Source organism: Dromaius novaehollandiae, chromosome 1, assembly GCF_036370855.1.
Source record: "Dromaius novaehollandiae isolate bDroNov1 chromosome 1, bDroNov1.hap1, whole genome shotgun sequence".
Lineage (NCBI taxonomy): Eukaryota > Metazoa > Chordata > Aves > Casuariiformes > Dromaiidae > Dromaius > Dromaius novaehollandiae.
The window spans coordinates 143,750,354-143,774,416 of NC_088098.1; the positions used below are offsets into that span (position 1 = coordinate 143,750,354).

Below are 24,063 nucleotides of genomic sequence, written 5' to 3' on the forward strand. Positions count from 1 at the left end.
GTGTACTAGCAAAAAGCCTGAACTCTGTTTGAACAGGGTGAATGTTTTCCATCCAGGTTGAAAGCCAGACGAAGAACTAGCATGTGAAGAGGGTACACACAGATTGGCTTATACCAAGTCCCATCACTCAAGCCTGCCCGTAGAGAGATAAAAACTCCTGCGGGAGTGTCCAGATCCTGCCCTCAGCACTGACAGTGACATTTGGCCAACGGGAAGTGTAAAGGGCACCTGGGTATCAAGGACTTAGGGGCTGAAATAGATTTGAAAAGAAAGAATCACCCTGTAAAAAGGTAAATATTCAACATTTGTACAACACCTCATTCTCCTGAAAGGTGAATTTGTTCAGCTGTCACACAGTCAGATGCTAAGGACTCATGTGAATGTACGTGTTGTTTTCCTGACACCCAAATACAGGTGATTTCACCTTGGCTGGCATCTGTGGAAAGCTACAGGGGCTGGGGGTTGCAGGGGCAGGCCTGGCAACATACAGTAACTGCCACTTGTCAAATCACTGCTAGAGAGCTCAGCCAGACATGGAGAAAGGGGCTGTCCCCATACAGACACACAAAGGTCAGACATTTCACAGAGAAGTAATTAGCAGATGACAAGGAGAACAAAGTAATGGGAAGCACCAAATAGGATGCACAATTTCATTACAAAGCATAACCCCCTCTCCCAAAAAAGCCAAACCCAAGCAAACTATTAGGAATATTTTCAGTCCTAAATTCCATTCACCAGCTAAAGCTGGTGAATTTTAAAAGAATCAGATTTTCAGTTTTTGAGGAGATAGTGGTAAGCAGGGAAAGCCGGTAAACTGCTTTACCTAAGTTTCCTGCAAATCCCAGCCATGGAGTGGTTGCTGATCTCTTCCTCTTCATGCACATTAACCAGAGCATGCCTGTTCTGCATAACCAATTATTATGATCTCCTGGGGAATGTGTATTTCCCATAAACTAGGTGAATCTGACACTTTAGAGTTGTCCAGAGTGCACACTTCTGCATAAAGTGCATAATGCATAAAAAGCTTTTACAAAAACTGTCTGCATTTGAATAATACAGGGAAAAAAAACTCCTAAGTGTTTCCTTGGTTTGCTTGAAAAATCATCTATAATAAGCTTTTTCAAAAAAATTATAAAGATAAAAAGTTAAATGAAGCACTTGCTCCTTCCCTTTCCCTATGCCCTTGTTTCTCCCTTTGTGGGGCAAAACCTACCACCACATAAAATCACCTGTCAAGAAAACCCAAGACAACTGGCAAACCTCCAAGCCAGTGTTAACCATAGGAGAATGTGCCCACACATGGTTAAATATAGACACCATAAAGAAGGAAGCAACACTGTAACAAATGAAGGTTCTTTTTATTGAAAGAGCTGTGGCTGAATTGTATAAATGTTTGACATTCATGTCTTATGAAGCTGATGTCCAGCTGAATGTTTTGATCATTATTAAATGACATTTAGAATCACTACATTACACTGAGTCAAAGTAAATGAGAAGTCTCACAGCAGTGAGAAATAAACTTCTAAGGATACCTTGCTTCACCATGTTTAAATACAACAGACATATCGATTTGCTCTTTTCTGGGACCCAGTGGAATGCCAGTGCACAGGGTCCCATCTTTTGGGAAAGCAAAATAATTACGTACCAGATAAAAGGAGAAAAGTAGTTTGAGCTCAGCCTGAATTTTCCTGGGAACTGCCTGTATATTTACAGCATTTACATAACTGCCCCCACCCCAAAAAGGGGGATTTGGGAGGGTCTCCTTTGTTACTTTGAATTTTGAAGAAGTAAAATCAAAATCTTTAGCTCAAAGCCAGACTGCAAGTTTATACACACACACACACGCATATGTGAACAAGTTTCTAAACTGATCCAGTAAGTTGAACTGAATAAAATTGGATGTTTTTGGTAAAATATCTTCACTATAATGTTACTTCAAAACAACTTTGTAAAAATCAAATTTATTAAAAAAACTAGTTTCTTGTTGCTTTACTATATTGTAATACTTTTCTTTTTTGAAGGCAAAAAAAAAAAAACCCCACATTTCTAAGGTAAGTGGGATATTTCAGGTTCTGGATGGCCCTGGCTTCTTTTCTGCCATTTGTATAAAAGCTGTAAGTAAAATGATTTGAAAGACAAATAATTTAAGGAGGTTTCAAGAAAAATACATCTTGCAGCTGAACAAAACTTATAACAGATACCCACTGACCACATACAATCACTCTTGCTCCAAATGAAGTAATACAATCATTTTCAAACAAAAGCTCTAAAATAAGGATTGCTCTTTAGCCACATTATTGTATTTCTCTTCTACAGTGTTTCAATAATGAATATTAATATTTATATTAAATAATACTAATAGGCTTTGAAAATCAGTTTTCTAGGCCTAAAATAAAACAAATCACCTTACCATATGCATTCATTAAACTTTTTGTTTTCCAGCTGTAACTTGGCTTCTGACATTACACATTTAAAAGGCAACCACCTACAGTTTATCTTAATGCGTTTAGGGAACACATGCTTTTCCAGAGCAGTTAACATCATGCTGCCCTGACATGTGAATTGTATTAAAAATAATCAACAAAACAGAGCATGGCTTTCTTAATTATTTTTTCTTCCACTTTCTGAGAGTTTAAAGGCTGTTTACACCAGCTAAAGTAAAATTAAGGTAAATTCTTGGAACTGTGGGTTTTTTCTTCTTTTTCCCCTGTATTCATAGTATGCCATTGCTAGTGTTTTTCCAGTTAGCCTTTATGATTTTAAAATAAATTATATATCATGCTAATTTTTTAAACTAGCTTTGCTATATGATATGCTGTTATTATAACCTATTGAAAGTTTATACCAAGATGCAAGATAACTGCTTGAGTGTCACCTTTTTTAATTGTCAGCACTAAAGACTTACTTATGAGTCAGCCAAGTTAGGATGAACAGAATTTCACCTGAAGCATTCTGCAACCAATACACTAAAAAATGCAGAGTATTTCAATGACTAGTATTAAATATCCTACAAAAATACTGGTCAATTGATAATTGATTCCTGTGCATTTTATTTCATTTATAGAGCTGATTAAAAGAAAAAAAAACATACAGAAATTAAAAAATACCACCATGATAAAAAAGAAAACTGAGACAAAAGGAAACAGAAATATATAAATCATTTTCTTTAATAAACAGAGCTAAATACTCTCACACAAAGGTGAAATTATTAGAGATGTAAGTTAGAAAAACAGACTCATGTTATTATCAAAGTCACATGAATTGAAACAGCTTAGGAAAACAATAGGTTCAGATCTATTAAGGAACAGACAGGCATGCTGTAGACTTGTTTCTGTAGACCAAGTATACATTTTCAGAAGCATGAAAATGTATAAAGTCACCTGCTATTAATGTAATTTTCCATTCCTGGCAGAAAAATCAAGGTAGAGAAATAACTAAACATTTTTTCAAATCCCAGCCATACAAAACATAACTAATATGCGCTGACTAAACTAGAAACACAAAGAAAACTCTCTTCTGCTTTCCCAAGAGCATGCAATTGCAAAGGCCTTCACATGACACCAGGCAGCAAGTAAAGAGATGCTTCAAGAACAGTAGTCTTCCTTTCCTGTAGACTAGCAAAGTGCAGTAACCCACTCGTCTAAAATTTTCAAGAATTTTCTTTGTGGCACACCCACACTATCTCCTGTTTATACATGAACAGCACCCCATAAAATTGTTGTACTGCAAATGAAATTACCCTCTTAAGTCTAGCTGGAAATAACTCTCTTAAGCACATGAGAGAAGGAGAGAGAATCAGCAGGTTTTCATTTAAACACAAGTTATCCTCTTTAAATACAAAAGAAGTCAAGAAGTCTGCCACACAGACACCAACAGCTCAGGGTTTGTCCTTTCAAAAACCCTCCTGGTTGCTTCTCACATCAGTAGGGCTTAAACAACAGTGACAAAACACAAAATTGCACACAAAATCACACACACACACCAGACAGTACAAGATATTTTGTGATACTCACTTTGTCTCTGCAACTTTTTATCTTACAACATTTAATTGAACAGAGACAAAGTGATTGCTCTACAGGGCATTCCGAATTGCCAAAGTGAAAGTGTCTTGTTTAAGGAGGAATCGCACATCCGAAATTCTGCATTTCTTAACTTTCTTTACTCTAAAAATACCTGGGACTACACCATGATTTAATGTGGAAGAAATTCTAGCTGAAGTTGAGTAAGGTGTACTTCCAGGTAATTTTTAACTTAGCAACATGCTACCCATAATACCCTCCAAACCTGCTTGTGGCCCCAAGAAGATTTCAAATGAGGCCTGCAAGAACTAAACATTACTGCCCAAAGCACAGCACTTGCAACTTCTGGATTTAATTCAAAGCATTCTCCCTTCTCACTATCTGGTGACAACAGTGTTGTGCTAGAATCCACTGGGAGACCACATTTAACTATTTCAACAGACTTCTTTACGTGAAGGCCTACTGCACACAAACTTCGTTGGGTCTTGAAACTACTGCTATGCTTTTCCATAAACAAAATAAACCAACTAGTGTTCTACTAATTCAAGAGAGATTCTAAAGCTTATGAGTGTCTGTAGAAATAATTATAACTCACACCACCTTTTAATTCTGCTCAGCTGGCAGTGCTAATGTCACAAATGCAATTTAGTAAAATTGAAAGGTATATTAAAGTAACCAGTCAGTCAAGAATAATACTCCCTGGCACAACAAAACAAAATCTCTAACCCTGCATCATCTGATGGGCACATGACTTTATATGTCAATTTCTACTTTATTTCCATGAATTCAAGGAAATAAAATAATTCCAGAGCTATATGTTATATTAGCATAACTAACTTTGGTGCAAGGACTTGCTAATCATTAATCTTACTGTATTTCTTTGCAAAACACTGCACAGTTCACACACAATATCATTTTACATCTTGATACTTTCAAGTGTATTCCATGACTGCTCCTTTCACTTAAATATTTTACAATAGCATGCCTATTCTAAAACCTTTCGGTTAATGATTTGAAGTCAGTAATTTTCTCTCATTCTAATTGCTGTAAAAAGTACAGCTGCATGAAGCATTAGTTCACACTGTTGACTGGCATTTTAAACAGTCTTCAAGCTGTTTGAATTATATTAGCAGCAATTCTTATAAAAACTAAGAACTTTTTCAGAAGTGCACAAATTATTTCTCTAAGAGACAGGGATAGTTAGCCCAGATCAAATGCCACATGTGTATGAGTACACTGCAGCTAGTATACTGCAATCTCTGCATAGGCACGTTGTGCCGTACAAAAACAGGAGGTGGAGTGCACCTACCGTGTTAGCATGCGAAGGTTAGCTTCCCAGGAAAAGTGAATTAACGTTATGATCAATGGAGAAATGAGATGAATCATTTGCTGGGCATTTCTTTTAGCATTTCTCTTTCACTTGTTTGTTACATTTGCTGAAATTAGTCAAATCTAAATACCCAAATTCACAAAGCAATCCCCCATAAGTATAATTAATGTAATGGAGGCTCATCAATAGATTTTTCTGGAACTATACTCACCAATGTATTGGTTCCCAAACACAGCTATTCTTTAGAAGATTGTTTAAAGGGCCTATTTACTAAAACAAGTACCAACTGTGTTTTCAGTTGCACTCCAACTGGCTGCAATATGCTGCAACTCTGTTAAATGAGAATAGTGCCTTTATGAACTGCAGTTTGGAGTATTGTAAACAAATATAAAGCACCAGAAAGTTTACACCACAGTGACAGCATTTCTTCCTCTGACTATGCCACTCTGAATATGCAAGTAGAGCTAACATATACACAAAACCAACAATATCCTATAGTGATGATATAAAAGGTTGACATACATGATCTATTTTAAGAGTTTTAGACCACTCCTAATCATCCTGTTGCTTGATCAACTTCCATATAAAACAGGGAGAATGTCCACTAGTGATCTCAGACAAAAAGTCCTAATTTCCTCTAATTATAATTATACTTAAATGAACGAGTTTTGTCGCTGACTCCTATAAGGCCAGGATTTTATCTCCTCGCTCATTTTTCTCTCACATGAAAGTCTACATCATGTTTGCCCTTGGATTCGTTAACTTAGTTCCAGAAAAAAAGATTTTAACTCAAAAAAGTTTTTGTAGCATCTTCTCAGTGGTCATGACCATTACTAAAGAACACTGTGGGGAGGAGGTGGGGAGAATGATAAATATGAGACTTTTGAATTCAGAGGATTTCACTTCTGCATTATACTTTAGTAGGCACTATGGAGAACAATAAAGTTGAGGCACACAAAACAGTTAAAAACCGGCAGTCTGTATCTGCTCATCTTCTCTCAAAATATATAATGACCCATATCTACCTTTAACTTTAGTGTCAAATAAACTACAAAGAAAACCAAATATCTAAGGACTGCATTTATACAAGAGACATAGATGATGGCCATCACAGTACACTTCATCTTAATATAAAAATGCGTCCAACTTCCTTTTGATATGTTCAAAAGCATCTTTCCCCATATAGTCCATTCGCCCTTCCTCCCATTTTCTCCGTTCATCTTCTGCACTTGGTTCTTCTGGTTTGAGGTGAATAGACAGCTCTGAAACAGCATATGTAACCTCATTCTGTGGGAAGAAGCAGAACAGTGGGAAAACTGTCATTTGGTTGTTTTCACTTCTGTGCCGTGAAGTGAAACCTTAAAAGTCAAACTTCTGCTTTTAATAGTCCCAATAAAAAACAAGCTAACAAATGAACAGTATTCAAATATTCATTCTTATTTTGATAATGTGATCTCATTCTCCCAGATTTACTATTTATCATATCTTTGCACATAGAAACATTTATTTTACTTGTCTTAACTCACAACTTGGCGCACACAGCAACAGATGCAACAAGAATGTCATAAATAGGGCCTGTTTGGAGTGGAGTATCTACTCCAAAGTCTAAGCCAGTATCTGTGCAAATTCTGTCTTCAACAGGCCTCCACATGAACATAAGTATCTATAGTTTGTGGTGAAGCATTTAACTGTTCTCCAATGAGATGAACATTATTTATCAGACATGAATCACATTATCCATATAAATTAACTCTGAGAGGCTCAAAAGCAAACCACTCATCTCATGTTAAGAATAATGTGTAAATCAGCCTTTCAAGTGAAGCCCTCACAAATTGATTATAAAGATGCTTCAGAATAAAACTTAATGGGCAGAAACCAACTGCCTAAACTGCCCAAATGCCTTGGAATATCTATGACGTTTGCCAGTTCTGAGCAAATAGGGCATAGGACTTGCACAAGACCTATACCTGCAGACCAGATAATGTCATGCTGGCTCAATGAAATACCTTGTACGCTTAGGCAACTGCATCCTACCATATGTAGGCTGCTTGGGTCCCTGTCTACCTGACCTGAAACATGAACAAACGCTCTGAGAAACTCAGACTTCCTCCCTATATATGCAAATAGGCAACAATACTTGGTATTTAATTCTCAAGGGGTGTGTGTGTGTGTGTGTGTGTGTGTGTGTATATATAAATAAAACTCCAGTATCACATGAAAACTCCTTTAGTTACCAATAGCATGCGTTATAATCGGCCTTGGATGTTATTAACATCAGGAGAGGAAACATCATGTTTTTAGTAGTGAAGAATTTCAGCTAGGGCCAAAACACTCCTGACTACAGTGGGGCTAGAGCTTCACCTGCAGTTTTGTTTCTCAGTCTTGAACTGTTTCATCATAGTGCTTCCTAACCTACCTATAAAAAAGCCTCATTAGGAAAACAACTGTGGTCTGTATTTCACAAGGTCCAATTCTTTGACACCTTGCCACCCTCATCAGTCCCAAGTCTAGCCATGCTGTCACATTGCCCTCAGACAGATTTAGTGCAAGACCACAAAGCAAAGCTTAATAGCTTGGGTCCCATGCCTGCTGCACTATATTCATGTTCTGAGAGAGGGAGAGAAAAAAGCTTTGATTGTATTATTAGATGGCTAAAATTAACACCATGCATTTATCATTTGGGGGCTGGTGCAGGAAAAAATACATTTAATAGCTAAAAAGTATAACCAGTAAGAAGGGATCATACCCCAGTATTGGAGGTTAAGAAATTGCACAGCTAAACGAGTCAAAAAATGATTTGTACATTGCATCATAAGTACTTGATCTTTCCCGAAATGATGCTGGCAGCAAAGACATGCATGCAATTATCAGCAAGAGTACAATGCAGAAAGTCACATGTACCAGTTTTGAGGTTTTCTGAAATGCTGGATGAAGCATATGTTGTTCTGAAGATCTGTCAGGCTCAGAGAGATGCGCATTAGAACTGCGTTGTTCCACTTCACAAACAGGTTGCTAAAATACAGACACTGTGGTTTTATCAGGAGAACACTTTTTCCAGAGTTTCCTTACCACAAGAATTCAGGCAAAACAAATCAATTTCAGTCTTGGGGTACAGGAAAGCAGTGGATGGGAGGAAAAGGAATGAACATATCACCAAGGACAAAATTCATCTCAACTAGCTTTAGCTATCAAAATGGCATTGAATCTAAGCTCCTACTATAATCATTCTAGCCTAAATACCTCCAGAAGGCAGCTCATCTTATCCTGAAATAAGTTCAAGAGTGCCTGTCATTCTTCAGTGACTACAGAAACAGTCTGTAAAGCTAGTTTACACTAGATACCTACCTTCCACAAGGCCAAACTTAAATGGGAAAAATCTCACTTTAGCACACTAGCCTGCTCCATAGCTCAAGAGCTTTTTGTATGTATAGAATGAAAACAGAGCAATGCCTTCCAGAAGAGAGGTAAATAGAAAGACTGCAAAATCTTGCCTGAAATATTCGCCTCTGCTACTTATCAAAACATAAGTGAATAAGCAGCCTGCATTCTGAAGTCTCTTCCACCAAAAGGAAGACAATTCCTTAAGATTACTCATTACAACAAGAAGTGGAATAATAGTGCTTGAGAGAGAAGAGAATCAGGCTATTAATCCTTAATTAACATGATCTTCTGATAAACCAATCCTACTGTGCTATAATTAAAAAATAAAAGTTGTTCAAATTTGAACTATACTATTTTAAGCCAGTATTATTACTTTTTGCCCCAAACACACACCTGGAAAATGTGTCCATATTTTGTTTGGGCATTTCCAGTAATGTCAGATATATCAGGTGCCCAAGACAAAACACACTTTGCAAATAAATTATTCTTAAGATATAAGGTTGGGAGTTTATTCTTGATATTTTTCTTCAGCTCTTCCACATTATGGGTGGAAAAAAAAGGAAGAAAGACTACGGTTTTATTTTATGGAGTAATTATAGTCTGAAGTGCTGAGGCAATGGACATGGTAAAAACCTTCTTCGTCTGTTGACCTTACTAGAGAGTAATGCATAAGTTAAAATAGCAGATGACATTACAAATGTAAACATTATTTTCTCCCAATCCTACCTTGGCATAACACAGTTTACCATACAACATTTAATGACTTACATTTGTAGAAACATCGTGCTACTAAGTTCAATTTACTTCCTGCATAAAATAAGGAGTCAGTGCAATAGAAATACCCAAATATATGAAGAGTAACAAGAGAACCAAGACCCCTGCAGTGATCATGAGTATCATACTAAGAATTTATTTATGTTGTCCAAATCAAAGAAATGTAAAGAGCATTTTTCTGAGTCAACACTTCTGTAAAAAGAAAAATATTCTACACAGGAGTAAAATAAAGGATTCTAGTTTTAAATATATTCATTCGTAGAGTATTCATATTTGAAAGATCACTTTGGTAACAGAACTTCTTTATACTCCGTTTTATTTAGTAACTAATAACTTTCAATAAGTAATCTCTTTGCAAAATTCAGTGCAAACTTTTTCAACCTCCAGATGTATCAAGCATGCATGACTAAAGACAATGTATTTTCCTGAGGCTATTTCTGGTGCTAATTAGCTACAGCCATTGAATTTTCTTATCTGAAGATGACAATCTCCAGGATCAGAAGCATAATTAAAAATCTTTTTTTAGTGTATCAACTTATTTTGTTATTACATATAATAATACACAACATACTTACCGCTTTGAAAATGAGTTCCTCAGGTGAACATGTTGTGGGGTATGTTTCATATGTCCACTCTGGAAGCGCAGGCATTTGCAGTGAATTGGCCACAGGACGATCGACCTTCTTTAGTATAATTTCAACTCCATTGAATGTGTGCTAACAAAAAACAAGAACATCTCACCACTGAAATAAAATTTTGCATAAAAATTGGTATCCTATTTACTGAAAACAGTTTCACTTCCTTATAGGGATTGTAACATTAAAGGAATAAGAAGTGAATAAAATCAAAGTCTGTACTCCCAGACCAGAGCATCTTGCAGTTTAGGTTTCTGAAACTCAAGAGAACAGCCACCATCATCAGGAGGTGACTAATACGTACTTCCATTTTCATGCTATGCTGCCTCAGCTGAAATACTACTTCTTTATACAATTAAAGACAAAAAAAATAAAGCATGTAGAAATATCAGATCAAAAATTTGCCTTTCCCTCCTCTGCTTTCCGATTCATTTGTCATGAGGTTTATAAGCCAAATTCCTCTCTGAGGCTTTGATAGCAACTGTTCAACAGATCTTATGGGCCTATGCAATTAGTTTAATGATGGTAACAACATAATATTAAAACCCCATTAAGAAAATGTATTTACACATGTGTAAAGGTGACCCAAATTGTAATTTATGGATAATAAATTAAAACCATATCCTACTTTTTCTACTCATTACTTAATATTGCAGGTCTCCAAGTCATCTATTTATCAACAGATATTTTATCCTATTCAGGAAAAACGCATACTGCCGCACTTCCTTTGAAGAAAAAAAGTGTAAAGATCCCAGTAAATGCTTTAGGATGTACAATTAGAGCATAAAATATCCCAACATAATTACCACTGCTTTTGTAAGTCTAATTTATTTGTTGTGACCATCATAAAACAAGCTACAATGCAGTTCTGAAAAGGTAAACTTCACTGTATTTCAAGGGCCAGTTTTATGGCCTAAATAAGATTAGCTTCAAAAATCAGTAGAAGCTTGTTTATTTCATAGCCTGATGATCACCTTCTGTGACCAAACTGCATCATGCTTTATGCTTAATTTGAATTATTTACACACATACATTCCCATACAAACTCTTCCTTAAAAAGAGAGATGAAGGAAATGTCTGGAAACCCAATAGTACTAAAAATCCTTCCTAAACTGTCAGTTTAGACTCTTCAACAAAGTCACTACTGTTACTAGCAATGAATAAACATCATCTTTTCTTGTGTGATTCTTTCCCAAAACTCATAACAAATACATAACTTTCAGAATTTTTGTTGCTGTGATTTCAGCAGATTCCCACTAACTCCTCCTTACTTACCTTACATTCCTCAGCTTCTGACTCTTCCATCTTTTGAGGTTTTTCTAACAAAGGCAATATACTGGCACTGTATATGTTCCACCAGAGGGCAAGAAATGACAGCTGATGCAAAGATCCAGAGGTGGTGCCATCCTGCATAACTCTCCTTGTTTGAAGGTTGTATTTGTAGTTCCAGGGCTTTGCCGACCCCAAAAAGTGAACAACTTTGGCATCTCTACCAAAACTGTAGAAATGAAATATACAAATCTATATCTTAAAGAAAAATGACTTAATACACACACTGCTGAAGAAACATCCTTAACTCTCACTGGTCAGGTAATTTTGACATTTTGTCAGAGTGACACATTTAATATGAATATATTTTAATACATTTTCCCCTCTCATTAATTTAAGCTATTTTATTTAGCACACAGAAAATAAAAGGCTGCATTGCCATTTCCTTCCAACTGCTAATTCTAGTAAAAAAAAGTTCATGAAAGAAAATAAAAGGCTCATGCAGTCCCACTTCTAGCTCTCTTGTACACTGTGTTCATAAGCCAGTAAATACCACTTCAAACACCAGATCAAGAAACTTGGTTATTACTGTTCCAGTATTTAAAATGACTCATAAATACACCATTGTAAGTTCACCTGCCAATAAAAGTGTTTTGTGCAACTGGAAGAGTAAATTCATGACACATTAAGTCTTTAAAACAACCTGCCTTCTGCCAGGAAGGGTTCTCTAAATGAAGTATTTAAAGCCATACAGTTATTAGTATGTATTTTATTTCAAAGAACCACCTTGGGAATGCTTTTTTTAAAAAACAAAAAGAAAAAAAACCCAAAAACTGCTTCCTATGTAACTGATTGAAAAACAGAATGAACTATTTTCAAAGTAAAGCTTTCAGAACCTAATGCTAAAGTAACATACTACATACTGTCAAATATTAGAAAAGCTTCACTGAAACAGTGTATGAGACAGTGTAGCAACCCAAATGTTGCTAAGTCACTTTTCATTTTTGCACTCAGCTCTGGGTTTCTGCATCTGTCCAGACGCAGATTCACATTGCATTTAAGCTTTCCACTGCATGATTTTTACATAGTAGGCCATTTTTCAGTACTGTAATTTATAAGCAACAGAATGGGCTATTATTACTCTCTTTTATAAAAAAGCACTTATTAATAACCTACAGAAGATTACAGTCACAAGTGTTACTACTTACTGATTGAAAGCAGGAACATAGGTGTATACAGCGCTGCTGCTTAAGTTATAGATGAAAGGTAAGTGTTTGTCAATATCTGTTGTTGCCCAGTTACTGAAGAAACTATTTAACAAGCCTTGATCACCCCCTGAAGAATAAAATTATAAAACAACATTACTATGTTTGCATACACTGAAATTTACTTCAGAATCTCATGTCCAAGGATGGAGTGTTCATGGAAAAACTTGAACTGCATGATACAGCCATATGAGCTGATACAAATGAGTACTACTATACCACTCACTTCCAGTCCAGTACAATCTCAGTATAACTGGAATGCTGCTGTAGCATAAGAACAAGGGAGTAGGAAGGGCAGTTGGTTTCTCTCACAGCAAAAGACTGAAGATTGGCTCTTTCTCTCCCTCCCTCTTAAATGAGTCAGGAAAATTAAAACTTACTGAGCAAGACTCAGAAATAATGTTTCTTCACACTACACTTTCTAGGAAGCACAGTCCACAGTAAGTCAATGGGCCTTAAATACTATAAAGAGGCAAGGACCTGCACCTTAAATTTTTGTGGGGGGAGAATTTCTTAAAACCCAGAGAACTTTTTCCTTCTTCCATTCCACTAAATAGCATGCAAGCTGTGGAGAGCTGGCTGACCAAAAGCGAATTTGATTTCTTGCACTTCACCTCCTATGCCTTGCCCCTTACCATCTTTGCCCCTTACCATCAAAGCTGCCATGTTCTTCCGCAAACTGGAGCAGAAGGTTGTAGGTTTTTAAAGACGGTCGGAACACAAATACACCACTATTGAAGCAGTCAGGCCAGCCAGAATCAGGAGCTGCTGAAAACTCTTCTCGATCAAACAGTTCATCAACGTTGCATAACACCTTGGAGATAGCAGGAAGAGGAAAAATCATTATAGCAATTTTTTTCTAGAACATGCAAGTAGCTAAATCAGCATTGATAGAATAAATTAGTAGTTTGGCCAACTGAAGCCTGTATTTTATGCCTGTAAAGCATAAAAGCAGCGGCAATGCAAAATCTGCTAAGGGTCAAAACCTCTATTTTAAATAAGATATGGTGGTGGTAAATATGGTTCTCCATGATTTCTCTGACAAAAAGTGCAAGCCCAGTGAAATTACTTCATGAGCTTCAGAGCTGATCAGCAGGTCCCTTTAAATATTATACCATACCATGAAAACACACACTATCTCCTTGTTTCTTAGCTCAACCTTCCAGACCTAAAACAAAGCCCATTATTCTCAGTAACTGCAACAGAGCTCAGTAAAAGCTGGGAATCCAACTAATCTGAGTTAGCAACAGCCTGACTACAGAAGTAGCAGAAATAAATCATCTCTTGTTACTGGTTTTCAAATGTAAATTAAGCTCAGAGGTTTGTTTTGGAGGTTTTTTTTAAGCTTCACAAGGAAGTGGGAAAGATCAATCAGATTAAGGCCCAAATCACTTTTAAATTTGATGGAAAGACAGCTTTACAATCACTGAAAATCTGGGCTCCATCCATAATGTCTGTCAAAGGAGCTACCTAGAAGAGTAAGAGAATAAATCATTTTACTGGGAAGATCATTATTTCATTGGATTTTTTTTCCATGAAGTATTTGCCTTCTTCCTTTAACTGCAACATAAAGCAGGAAATCATAGGCTTTCCATCTTATCCCCTGAGAAGAATTATTTAATTTTGTTTCAAAATCAGACATAATTCTACTCAATTACAAGTGGTTCCAAAATGAACCACATAAGTGCAGGGAAAAACTGACATGATTCTCCTTGCAAAAATTTATGGCTATTTTTACCTTGGTATCTATAAAAAAAAAATTACGTGACTGTTTCTGATTTTTTTCTGTTTTAAAACTGGCCTGCCTTTCTGACCAGACAGAAGTACATAAGAGAGATGTATTTTAAACAACTATCAGAAGCCAGTTTGCATACAGTATGTTTATGGGATCTTCTGAGGACAGTCCTGAGGCTACTTGCAAAACTAGATTAGTTTTCATGCAGACAGCAAAACTCTGAGCACTGCCAAAATATGCCAGCTGGAGCTTCTGTGACTTCATGACCCTGAGCGAATCTGATCACTTCATATGCCAATACGTTGTCAGACGAGGAAGTATCCCATGCTCAGAGTGGCTCTTAAAGACACATGCAGACATTGCCACAGCTCCTGCCGTACTCACCAGAGTGTCTGCATCCATGAAGACACATTTGCTGTAATGAGTAAGAGTCCAACAGTGAAGCTTAGTGAAGGTTACACCCAGTTCTGGCCTCTGTAACAGAGCCAAACGGACCGAGTCAGCACTGTCAAGTGCATCTACCTCAATTACTTCATCGAACACGCTGTGGAGGACAGACCTACCAGAGCAAGCAGTGGAGAAAAACAGGGGAATTTAGAGAGGTTCATCAGAGTTCATTACCGGCATGAAAATAGTGACATACAGCACGCATTTACTGTAACAAAGATTAGATAGATTGATTAGAAAGAGAAATCTAAAGTGCAGAGTCCTTGTAAACAGACAGTCTGGTGCAGTGATAACTATCAGGGCATAAACTATTACCTCTTCCTTTAAGGGGCCTGTGCATCTCAAAAGTGACAGATGCTGTACAGAGGAGAAACTAAACCTTATTGTAGCTAACTAATCTTCTACAGAAAGACCACAGAAATTAAAGCTGCTTTCATCTTGTACAATTATCTCTAAAGACAAGCAACATGCTGTGTTCCCTGTACACTGTACAGGATGTGGCATGCAATGTCAGCATAGTTATTTGCATGTATTATGCCTAAGTAAATCAAGCTAGAAAATTACACCTTTTAAAAACAGACAATATACACTTTATTACTCTTGCAAATTCTCTCAAATGAGACTTTTAAGCAAGACACCTTTCTTCCATCCATACCTTCCATGCGAATTTTATAGGCTATAAGTAGCTAATTTTCCTTCAAAGCACAAGAAAAAAAAAGAGTCTTTTAAACATAGCGTATTTATTCACATTACACTATTACTCACAAAGTCCTGGATGTCATACAAACACAGAAAAAGAAAAGCCTGCCCCAATTATCTAGATTCATTTATGATGAATTATCAGAGTCATTAGATTTTGTTTGTCTGGTCTTCAGGGGACAAGAGTTAACTGAGAAAGAATTAAGAGCAGGTACAGATTTTCAGAAGCACAGTTCAGTGAAGCACTCTTTCAGATATTATCCTTGGTCAAAAAAAAACATTATAACAGATGAAAAATTAATGGATTTAGAAAAAGTAGCCACTCAGGTCCCAAATATATTTCCACCAGTATTACCTCTGGAAAACTGCCTTGTTCTGACAAAATACGTATTTTAAAAATCCTGGAAAAGTAGACTTCTTTACCCCTAGTCACAGCAAAAAAGGAAAATATGTTTCTTTAGCCAGCTTTATTACACATAATTTCATGTGGCATGAAAAAAGATCAGGAGCTTGCATACTTCCTAAACCACAGCAGAACCAAGAGCTCAAGTAGTTTTGGTGTGGCATGTTCCTTTCCACAAGCAACATGATCCTCTGAATAACAGGGTTTGAGTTCAGCAGATCTAATGAGATTTCTGCGCACAGAATTCTATAGTGCCTGTAGAATCACGGCCCAAGTTAGGGAAAGACTTTAAAAAAGGGCAAAAAAATGTATTTTGCCATCATGACAGCTGTGCAATGATATTCTACAACAATCAGTCACATGAAATTGAGCCCCTAAGGTTTTTGGAGGGGTCTTATCTCTCATGTGGTAAGTATCTTGCTCTTTCTAAAATAGAGATACTTGGAGGAAAAAAAAAAAATCTCTAGTGCCTTTATTTTGGCCCAAAAGCAAGAATCTAAATCCATAATTCCCAAACTTTCAACTGGTGTTCCCAACTAAGGGCTTGAGATTCAACTTCCAACTGCAAGCTCTACTTCTGCCAGTGAATTCTTACCAGGCTTGCCATGTTACTTGCAGATGTTATTTGGGACCCCAACCAGAAACTGCTAGTCAAAAGGGAACTTCTTGACATAATTCTGTGAAATCTGTCAGAAGCCTATTAAAATCCTTCATGCCACTGTTCATTTTTCTATATTATCAGCCTCCAAGAACACATGAATTCTTACCTCATCCCACTGGAAACCACTGGTGTAATTAGTACTGCCAATTTTCTAGATGTCCTATGGTTCCGCAGGGACTGTCCAAGAACCAGAGCTCCTTGACAATAAACATCATCGGTAGCAAGGGTCACAAAGGCTTGATCTGTTACTGTGAGCAAATATTCAGAAGAGTCACTTTACAGCTTTAACACAAGCTCTTTTGGCAGCTTCCTACAATCTCTCTCCTCTGGCTAACCAACAGGCTACAGCTTATAACAACCTGCCGTTCCTGTGATAAGCTCTTTTCTTTCTCAAACTCCCCCAGAAGACAAAACTGAATAGAAAATCCAATGAGCATGTTTGTAGAATGCACATTTCTCAATTTTGTTATTTTTTGTTTGCCTGATTTTCATAATACCAGATGTGAAGTTTTCAGACTAACCTTAAACAAATAATCCCTCAAGTCTTACCGCCTAATCACAGTGCCAAATCATAAAAGCAGACTTGTAAATATTTGGATATCACATTTAACTAACATAGTATTATACAACTGATAAACAAGATTTTCCTGTTTTTACAGTGCCAAAACTGAGAAAAACAGTGGATGTTAAGTGTTAGCCAAAAATGTCCATCTTTCCATGACTTCACTGAATCAACTAAATAGGCATAATTCTGTTATACCCTCTTTGCACTGCAGTGAGAAGAACTGGCACCTACTGACAAATTCAGAGAAATTACTACTGGGGGAGGTGTTAAGGACCCCTGCCTCAAGTACCTCCAAGAAAAGTGGGACCATTCCTCGGACTCAAGAAACACAGGGAAAAGAAGCTATGATAGATAAAGGAAGCAAGCTACTAGCCCTGTGCAGTAACAGACATGGTGTATTTTGTATAGACATCAGGCCTGGGGCAGTATCACCAGGAACCACTTCCTCAGCTCTATCGTCTGACAGAACCACCCTCATTGGTTTTCTTCTGGAGAGAGTTCGAATCTAAAATCTAGCAAAGTGAATGGTATGTCTCGGACCAGAAGCAATACTGCAGTTAGAGGCCACAAAATTAACCAAAACAAGCTCACTGGGTCAGACAGATGAGGGGAGTTCTGCTGAGCTCTACAGAGTGTAATACAGCTTCAACAAATACTTGCTTTGAACTACTTGTTTAAAACCACCATCATGTTATTAAGGCATTAAAAAAAAAATATCCCCTGTCTCATGGTTTCCAGGCTGTGTGAGAGACACTCAAAAAGAATCTCACAGAGCTAGTTGCAAAGAGCCCAGCAAATGACCTCACAGCTGCCTCAGCCAGGGACTGCCAAAATAAGGGAGTCCAAACCTCCAACCTAACAGCAAGGTATGTCATGAAGGATGGCTATAAGCTCTCAGATACTAAATATTTTCATATCTTTCTTGCTCTTCAAATCCAGAGCAAAACACAGGTTTGGATATTTGATAACTCCCCAAGAAAAAGACCCATTGGGGCGCTGTCCTCTTTCCCAGCATTTTTTCTGCTTCCCACTCATCTCCAGCCAGGCCCAAATTCTGATCAAGCCCAATACACCGTGCATTTGCTGACATCTTAAGACAGATCCCTATAACTGATGAGAGTCCCACTAGCATTAACCTTAGCCAAAAGATTGAATCACCTGTCCTAAATTTAAATTAGTTTGCAGATCCCTCAACTAAGCAAATTCCAATAGCATTTTTAATCGCGATACCTGCAGGAAGGAAATAAAGTGAAAAGGAGCTTTGAGTGTGGGTGCATCTGAACCTCCTGTTATCATAATTGCTCCAGCAAGTTATGGGTGTTAAAGAAACAATGAATAAGAAGGTGCTTACGTGGACTGGTTTGAAAGGACAGCTGTGCAAGTGAACTGCTCCTACTACAACTTTCCAAAAGGTTAAATGAATAAATACAAGCATAACCCAAGGAAAAAAAACCTCTGAAGGCTACTTTAGCAATAAAGTAATTCTCAAACGACAAAGATACAAAGACTCAGCAAAGAAAGCCATTTTTGTGTTAGGACAGAAACATCTTCAACCAAAACAGGGTAATAAAACAAGTACTGAGAGGAGTATGGGTGAGCTAAGTACAAAAAGCCAACCATGACACAAGTAGCAGTTTAAATCCTAAAATACTATTTTAAGTAAGAACCATAAAATTAAACACATAATCTTCTTATTGCTTCTGCAAATTCTTTTACCTACAGAAGCTGAATATTTACATATAAAAAATAAATCTAAAAATACACAGGCTACTCATCAAACAGCTCAGCAAGCTGGTATGGCAAATTACCACATCCTACACGCACTTTCATGCCCTGTATTTTTCAGGCCAAAGTTGTGGTAAGAACTACAAGGAAGTGAACTGCCAAATGAACACAGTTTCTAAGAAATTTTTGCTAATACTTCTCAAAGAAAAGAAACCAATTTTCTCTTTTGAAAATCAAATTTGAAATACATATTATGGCGTTCTTAATGGAATAAATCATTACAGAGATAATTAAACAGATAATCAAACCACTGACTGAAACCATACAATATTAAAATATTTTTGGTGCAAAGAGAGAAGCATATGCTAGCTATTTCAAAACCATACAGAGCCATCACTAATCCATTAAGGATTCATTGGAGGTGTAGAAATCAAAAGATTTTATCACTACTTGCTCTTTCATCTAGTCTGTATTTTCAAGGAAGAAGCATAGCTTGACTTTCCATGTTTAGAATGACTGTTCTTTGAAACGCTGTCCCTATCACTATTTTATTTTCAAAGCTGAAAATTAAGGACAAGATTTTCATATAGATTTGTGAAAATTAACCATCTGCCTGAAATCCCTATTAAACTGAAATCAAGGAGATTTTTGTATTAAATATAGCGTACCCAGGAGTTCATTCACTGACTTTAAACTGGAAAAGAAGCAATATTTGATCTTTTAATTTCAAAGGCCAAGGGTGTGGGTATTTAAAATTCATTGCAACTGTTTTTTTTAAGCAACAAATGCAGCTTTTGTAAAACTTTCAATTCTTCATGATGACTGACAGTGGGATTTTTCATGGAAAACACCTAGTGCGAACTGTATTAACATTTCAAGCAAATTGTTTTCAAGCTGTGGAACCCTATTGCTAATATCATTGACTCTGTGAATTATGAGAAGAGTAAGCTGATGACTAAAAACATATTCAAACCATGTTATATGAATTTATAACTCTGCTGATTTCTCTTGTCTAGATTAGCACACAGCATATGAAAATACAAAGTTCAAAATCATCATGGTCAGCACTGACTCCTCCATTTTAATACCTAACATTAGTTGGTCAGAACAAACCAAGGATTTTCAAGTAAACAACTTTGGTGAATTATTCAGTGACCACTCTGCAAGAACAGACAGCAATGCAGAAAAGACAGCAAAAAATAATGTGAATCACCCTAACAGCCAGGGTGATTTATGTGAAACTAATTACAGCTTTTTTATCCAAGATCCCTGACTTCTTGTGCTACTTACTCATGATTGTACGTCCTACAAAACTGCCTGAGGTAAAATTCTTTAACTAGCCTGAAAACCAATTCTAGGGCAGCATTACTCAGAACCTTACCTAGAATCTGTGGCAGCTCGGCATAGAGTGGTGTTCGCTTTGATGTTCAAAGAAAAAAAAAGAAAAACAAAGCGGAGACAGAGAAAAACAGGTACCAGTGAGAATCAAGAGTGATTCACAGTAATAAGCACCAAATGAACCATATGCACCTGCCAGCCTCAAGACAAGTCTGAGCTTTTTGTAATCCACTAGACATTGATTTGTAAACATATTTCTGTCTTTCTTCTGGTAGACAGAAAAAGGATAAATGTGTTCTAGCAATAGCTGCTATGCTATCAATGACAGCTTCGTGCTATCAAAATGTTTCTAGACTAACAAAATACAGCAAGTTGCCCACTCCAGAACTGCAACAGGAGACCAGAGACTCTCATGCTATAACTTTCATACAAGCATTCTCCAAATTCTCCATTCTCAACTTCATCATAAAAGTAAGAGGAGATGACTCAATAGCTAGAAATCTCCGGCAGGCTGGTAGTATGTACTGCCTTGCATGCTAACCAACATTCTCTCACTGTTTTCTTAAATTTCTCTCTGTTACCATCTGCTGTTCTTTTTTCACCTCTGCCTCCTTATAACAAAGCTACAAGCTCTGCAAGGCGAGTACACCATGGCCTGGAGCTGTGCCTGGTGAGCCCCAATGCACTTTTCTGGCATCCCAAGAGACAGCAACATAACAGCTGCAACTAGCAGAGTCTTTTGCAACAATTTTGTTACTTTCCCTCCCACACACAGGTCCCCGAGCGTCTTCCCCCAAAAGCACATTTCAATGCAGATGTGTTAGTCTACTGCAAGGATGAAGAAAGTTATAGGCTTTCCCACTTCCCTGGCCTAGCACAACTATGATAGAAGCGTGGGGAATAGAAAGCTCCGCTCCAGATGACATCCACAATCTTAGAAGCAAGTAGGAAGTATTTTGCTCCAAGTAGGTAAAATGAATAATGATGCAAACGGCTATGTCATAGCATCTTCAGAAATCCTTACACAAGTTTTCAGCACAGAGGCAGCTCTTGCCATAGTAATCAAGTGATAGCTGGCAATTTGAGTTTCTATGTTTGAATTTCCTCAGTCTAGGCCCAATACTAGAAACATTTACATTACTGATGAACATCATGCTGGCACAACCAGCACTTTTACACAGACCCTTGTAAGAAGGAATACAAATTGACATTTGATGACAAGTGCAATATTTCTCTTGTCTAACCATTTCTGTCTGACCGAAAAACAGATTCTCTACCATTCATTATTAAAAAAACCAATGAATTTTAGTTGACATAGCTCCTGCTATTATCTTGGAAGGCTATACAGAGAGGAAGTATTTCTCATTTTGTATAGCTTTTATTAAATATCTTTCAATTGAGAACACTTAGGTTCTACTTCCAGACCTTGCATTTTTTTCATTCAACAGACAATAAATGATCTCATGAAAAATAAAATGCACCAATATTATAAAATGCAAATAGGCATAATGCATAGCACCCAAAACTGGTCCCAAAGTAGTAATATAGCAGTCTGAAAAAATAGCAAGACTTGCTTAAGCCATTCCTGGAAAATCTGTCTTTGACAGGACAGGATAGAGAACTTCAGACAGGAAGTTAGCTGCTTCCAGCTTCTCCATCCTCCTGTCAGAAAAAGTCTTAAACAAACCTCTAATTCAGAGATGATGGGCTACAGACATCTCAGTCTTTGGGCCTGGTGAATTCCAAGTTTGAATTAATGTATGTCAGTGACACCCTTCAAATGGTTCAACAAAACCAACTTTGGGGAGCTGCTGCCCAACTATTCCCTGAATTTTGAGAGCACAATCAAAACACAAAAAAGCACTTCCACCCACCCCACGTGACTAGCCCTAAACCAGCTTCATGTTTTTAATGATAATTTAAAACAAAATCACTACTGCTGCTGGTGGGATATAACATGCGTTTTCTCAATCCAATTCAGACTGAGAATGCCCACCCCAACTGTATCACCATGATATGTCGTGACCAGTCAGGAAAGTTCACAGAAAGCCGGGTAGGCTAATTTATATTTATAAGCAGAATAGATAAATGAGTTTAGCTCTTTCATCCCACCAGCCAGATGGTTTAAATCCTAATCTGAGACAGCTAATTACAGCACAGTACTCTGTGCTAACAGAATACGGAAAACCCTCGCCTGCGCTGCAGCACCTTTGCAAGGGAAAAGGCCGCAGAGGGCCTGGGCTCCCCGAAAGGGACCCAGCCCACTCCCACACAGCCCGATGTGCGCACAGTCCTGTTTTTTAACACACAACGCATGTTAAGAAGCAGGGTGCTGGGAAATCAGATCTCACCTGCTCGGCAAGGTTCGGGCGGCCAGCGTACTCACCAGACATGCTGCAGGACGGGGAGCGGGCTGCCCTGTCGCAGACCAGCCGGGCTCTGCGCCCTTGTCACCTGCCCTCGGCGCCCCGGCGCACTTGGAAAGTCGCCAAGGGGATTAGCCTCTTTCCTGCTGAGGACAGTGCGAGGCGAATTATGTCCACGGGGACTCCAGCCTTCCTGCGCAGCAGCAGAGAAATGGCATTAGCAACAGGGACTACCGGGCAGCCTTGACACGACCCTGCACCCCCCCTCTCCTGGCACGGGCCCCCCTCCTTCCCCGCGGGCCGCCCTCCTTCTGCCCACCCGCGGCGGGGCACAGCCGCCTCCGCCACCCGCGCTGCGCCCCGCGTCCGCGCAGCGCCCCACGCGTGACCGCGGCACTGCGGCGCTCCCTAGCGGCGCGGCGCAGCGCCGCCGCCCCATTGGCCGCCGCGCGGCAGCTACCGCCCCGCCCCGCCCCGCCGCAGCCGTTGAGGCCGTTGCGCCCGGCCGGCTTCCGGACAGCGCGGGCCGTTACCGAGCCCTGTCTCGGGTCGTCCGCCCGGCAGGGCTGCGGGGGCGTGGGGAAGCGCGGGCAATTGTACCCCCGCCGTCGCTCCTTGCTCCGCGGGCTGTTGGGCGTTGCGTGGAGCCCGCCGAGGAGGAGCCCCGGCGGCATGTCTGATCCTGGAGGACTTTACCGGGACTAAGATCTTTATCAGAGATAAAAATAAGTCCCGTCTGGAGGGAGAGGCTGCCCTCGGAGCAGGGCGGTGCAGGCCGCAGCCACAGGCCAAAAAAAAAGGGGCTCGTGGGCTGCATCAAGCCACCTTCGCTCCCCATGGGCCGCGCCACCTTTCCCCTTCAGACACCCCCCACGCGGCCCTGTTCAGACACCCCCAAGGGAGGAAAATAAGCTAGAGGAGGCTCTCATATGCAGTCTTTTTAAGGCAAATATGGACATCTTTGATAGTTAAAATTGCAGGATGTAGTAAAGAGGATTTAGAGAACAAGCGTGGTGGCTTCAGTACGGCTTACAGTAACTGGGGTAAAAGGGATTCACCACAGTATCACTCCGTGTTACTGCTGCCGGGGTCTGTCTTCCCCTTCTCGGGAGCTGCCATAAGCCCTGCTGATGCAGACAGTGATAACTGGCCATACAAGCACTGTGAATACACACACACACATACACACACACACTCAGAGCATGTTTCGGCCAATAATACTAAAGTGAATTTAATCAAATATGTGTAATTCTGCCATGCAGCACCTTTGCAAGGTAGTTCAAGGCTGATGTAGTTCAGCAGAGGCAATTTAGTGTCACTGTCTTCTGTGAAAGTCACCAGCTACATAGTGGAGGAAAGTGACTTAACACAGAGTGCTTGGGAGGGAGAGGCATGTACCACTCAACCGTTAAACCTTTATTTTCCTCAATCCGCAGGTGATGCTGGTGGCT

At 38.7% G+C, this 24,063-nt stretch overlaps 1 protein-coding gene across 1 annotated transcript; it reads right to left on the reverse strand.

Moving 5' to 3' along the window:
* Window positions 1–3,022: 3,022 nt before the first annotated feature.
* On the reverse strand, window positions 3,023–23,046 carry GYG2 (glycogenin 2). Its single transcript, XM_026102370.2, has 10 exons — window positions 22,932–23,046; window positions 22,633–22,805; window positions 16,725–16,866; window positions 14,793–14,967; window positions 13,325–13,487; window positions 12,617–12,743; window positions 11,415–11,637; window positions 10,080–10,220; window positions 8,251–8,361; window positions 3,023–6,636 (listed from the first exon to the last, which is right to left on the reverse strand). The coding sequence occupies exons 2-10, from the start codon at window positions 22,637–22,639 to the stop codon at window positions 6,475–6,477; spliced, it is 1,251 nt and encodes a 416-aa protein (XP_025958155.1). The 5' UTR covers window positions 22,640–22,805; window positions 22,932–23,046; the 3' UTR covers window positions 3,023–6,474.
* Window positions 23,047–24,063: the final 1,017 nt, after the last annotated feature.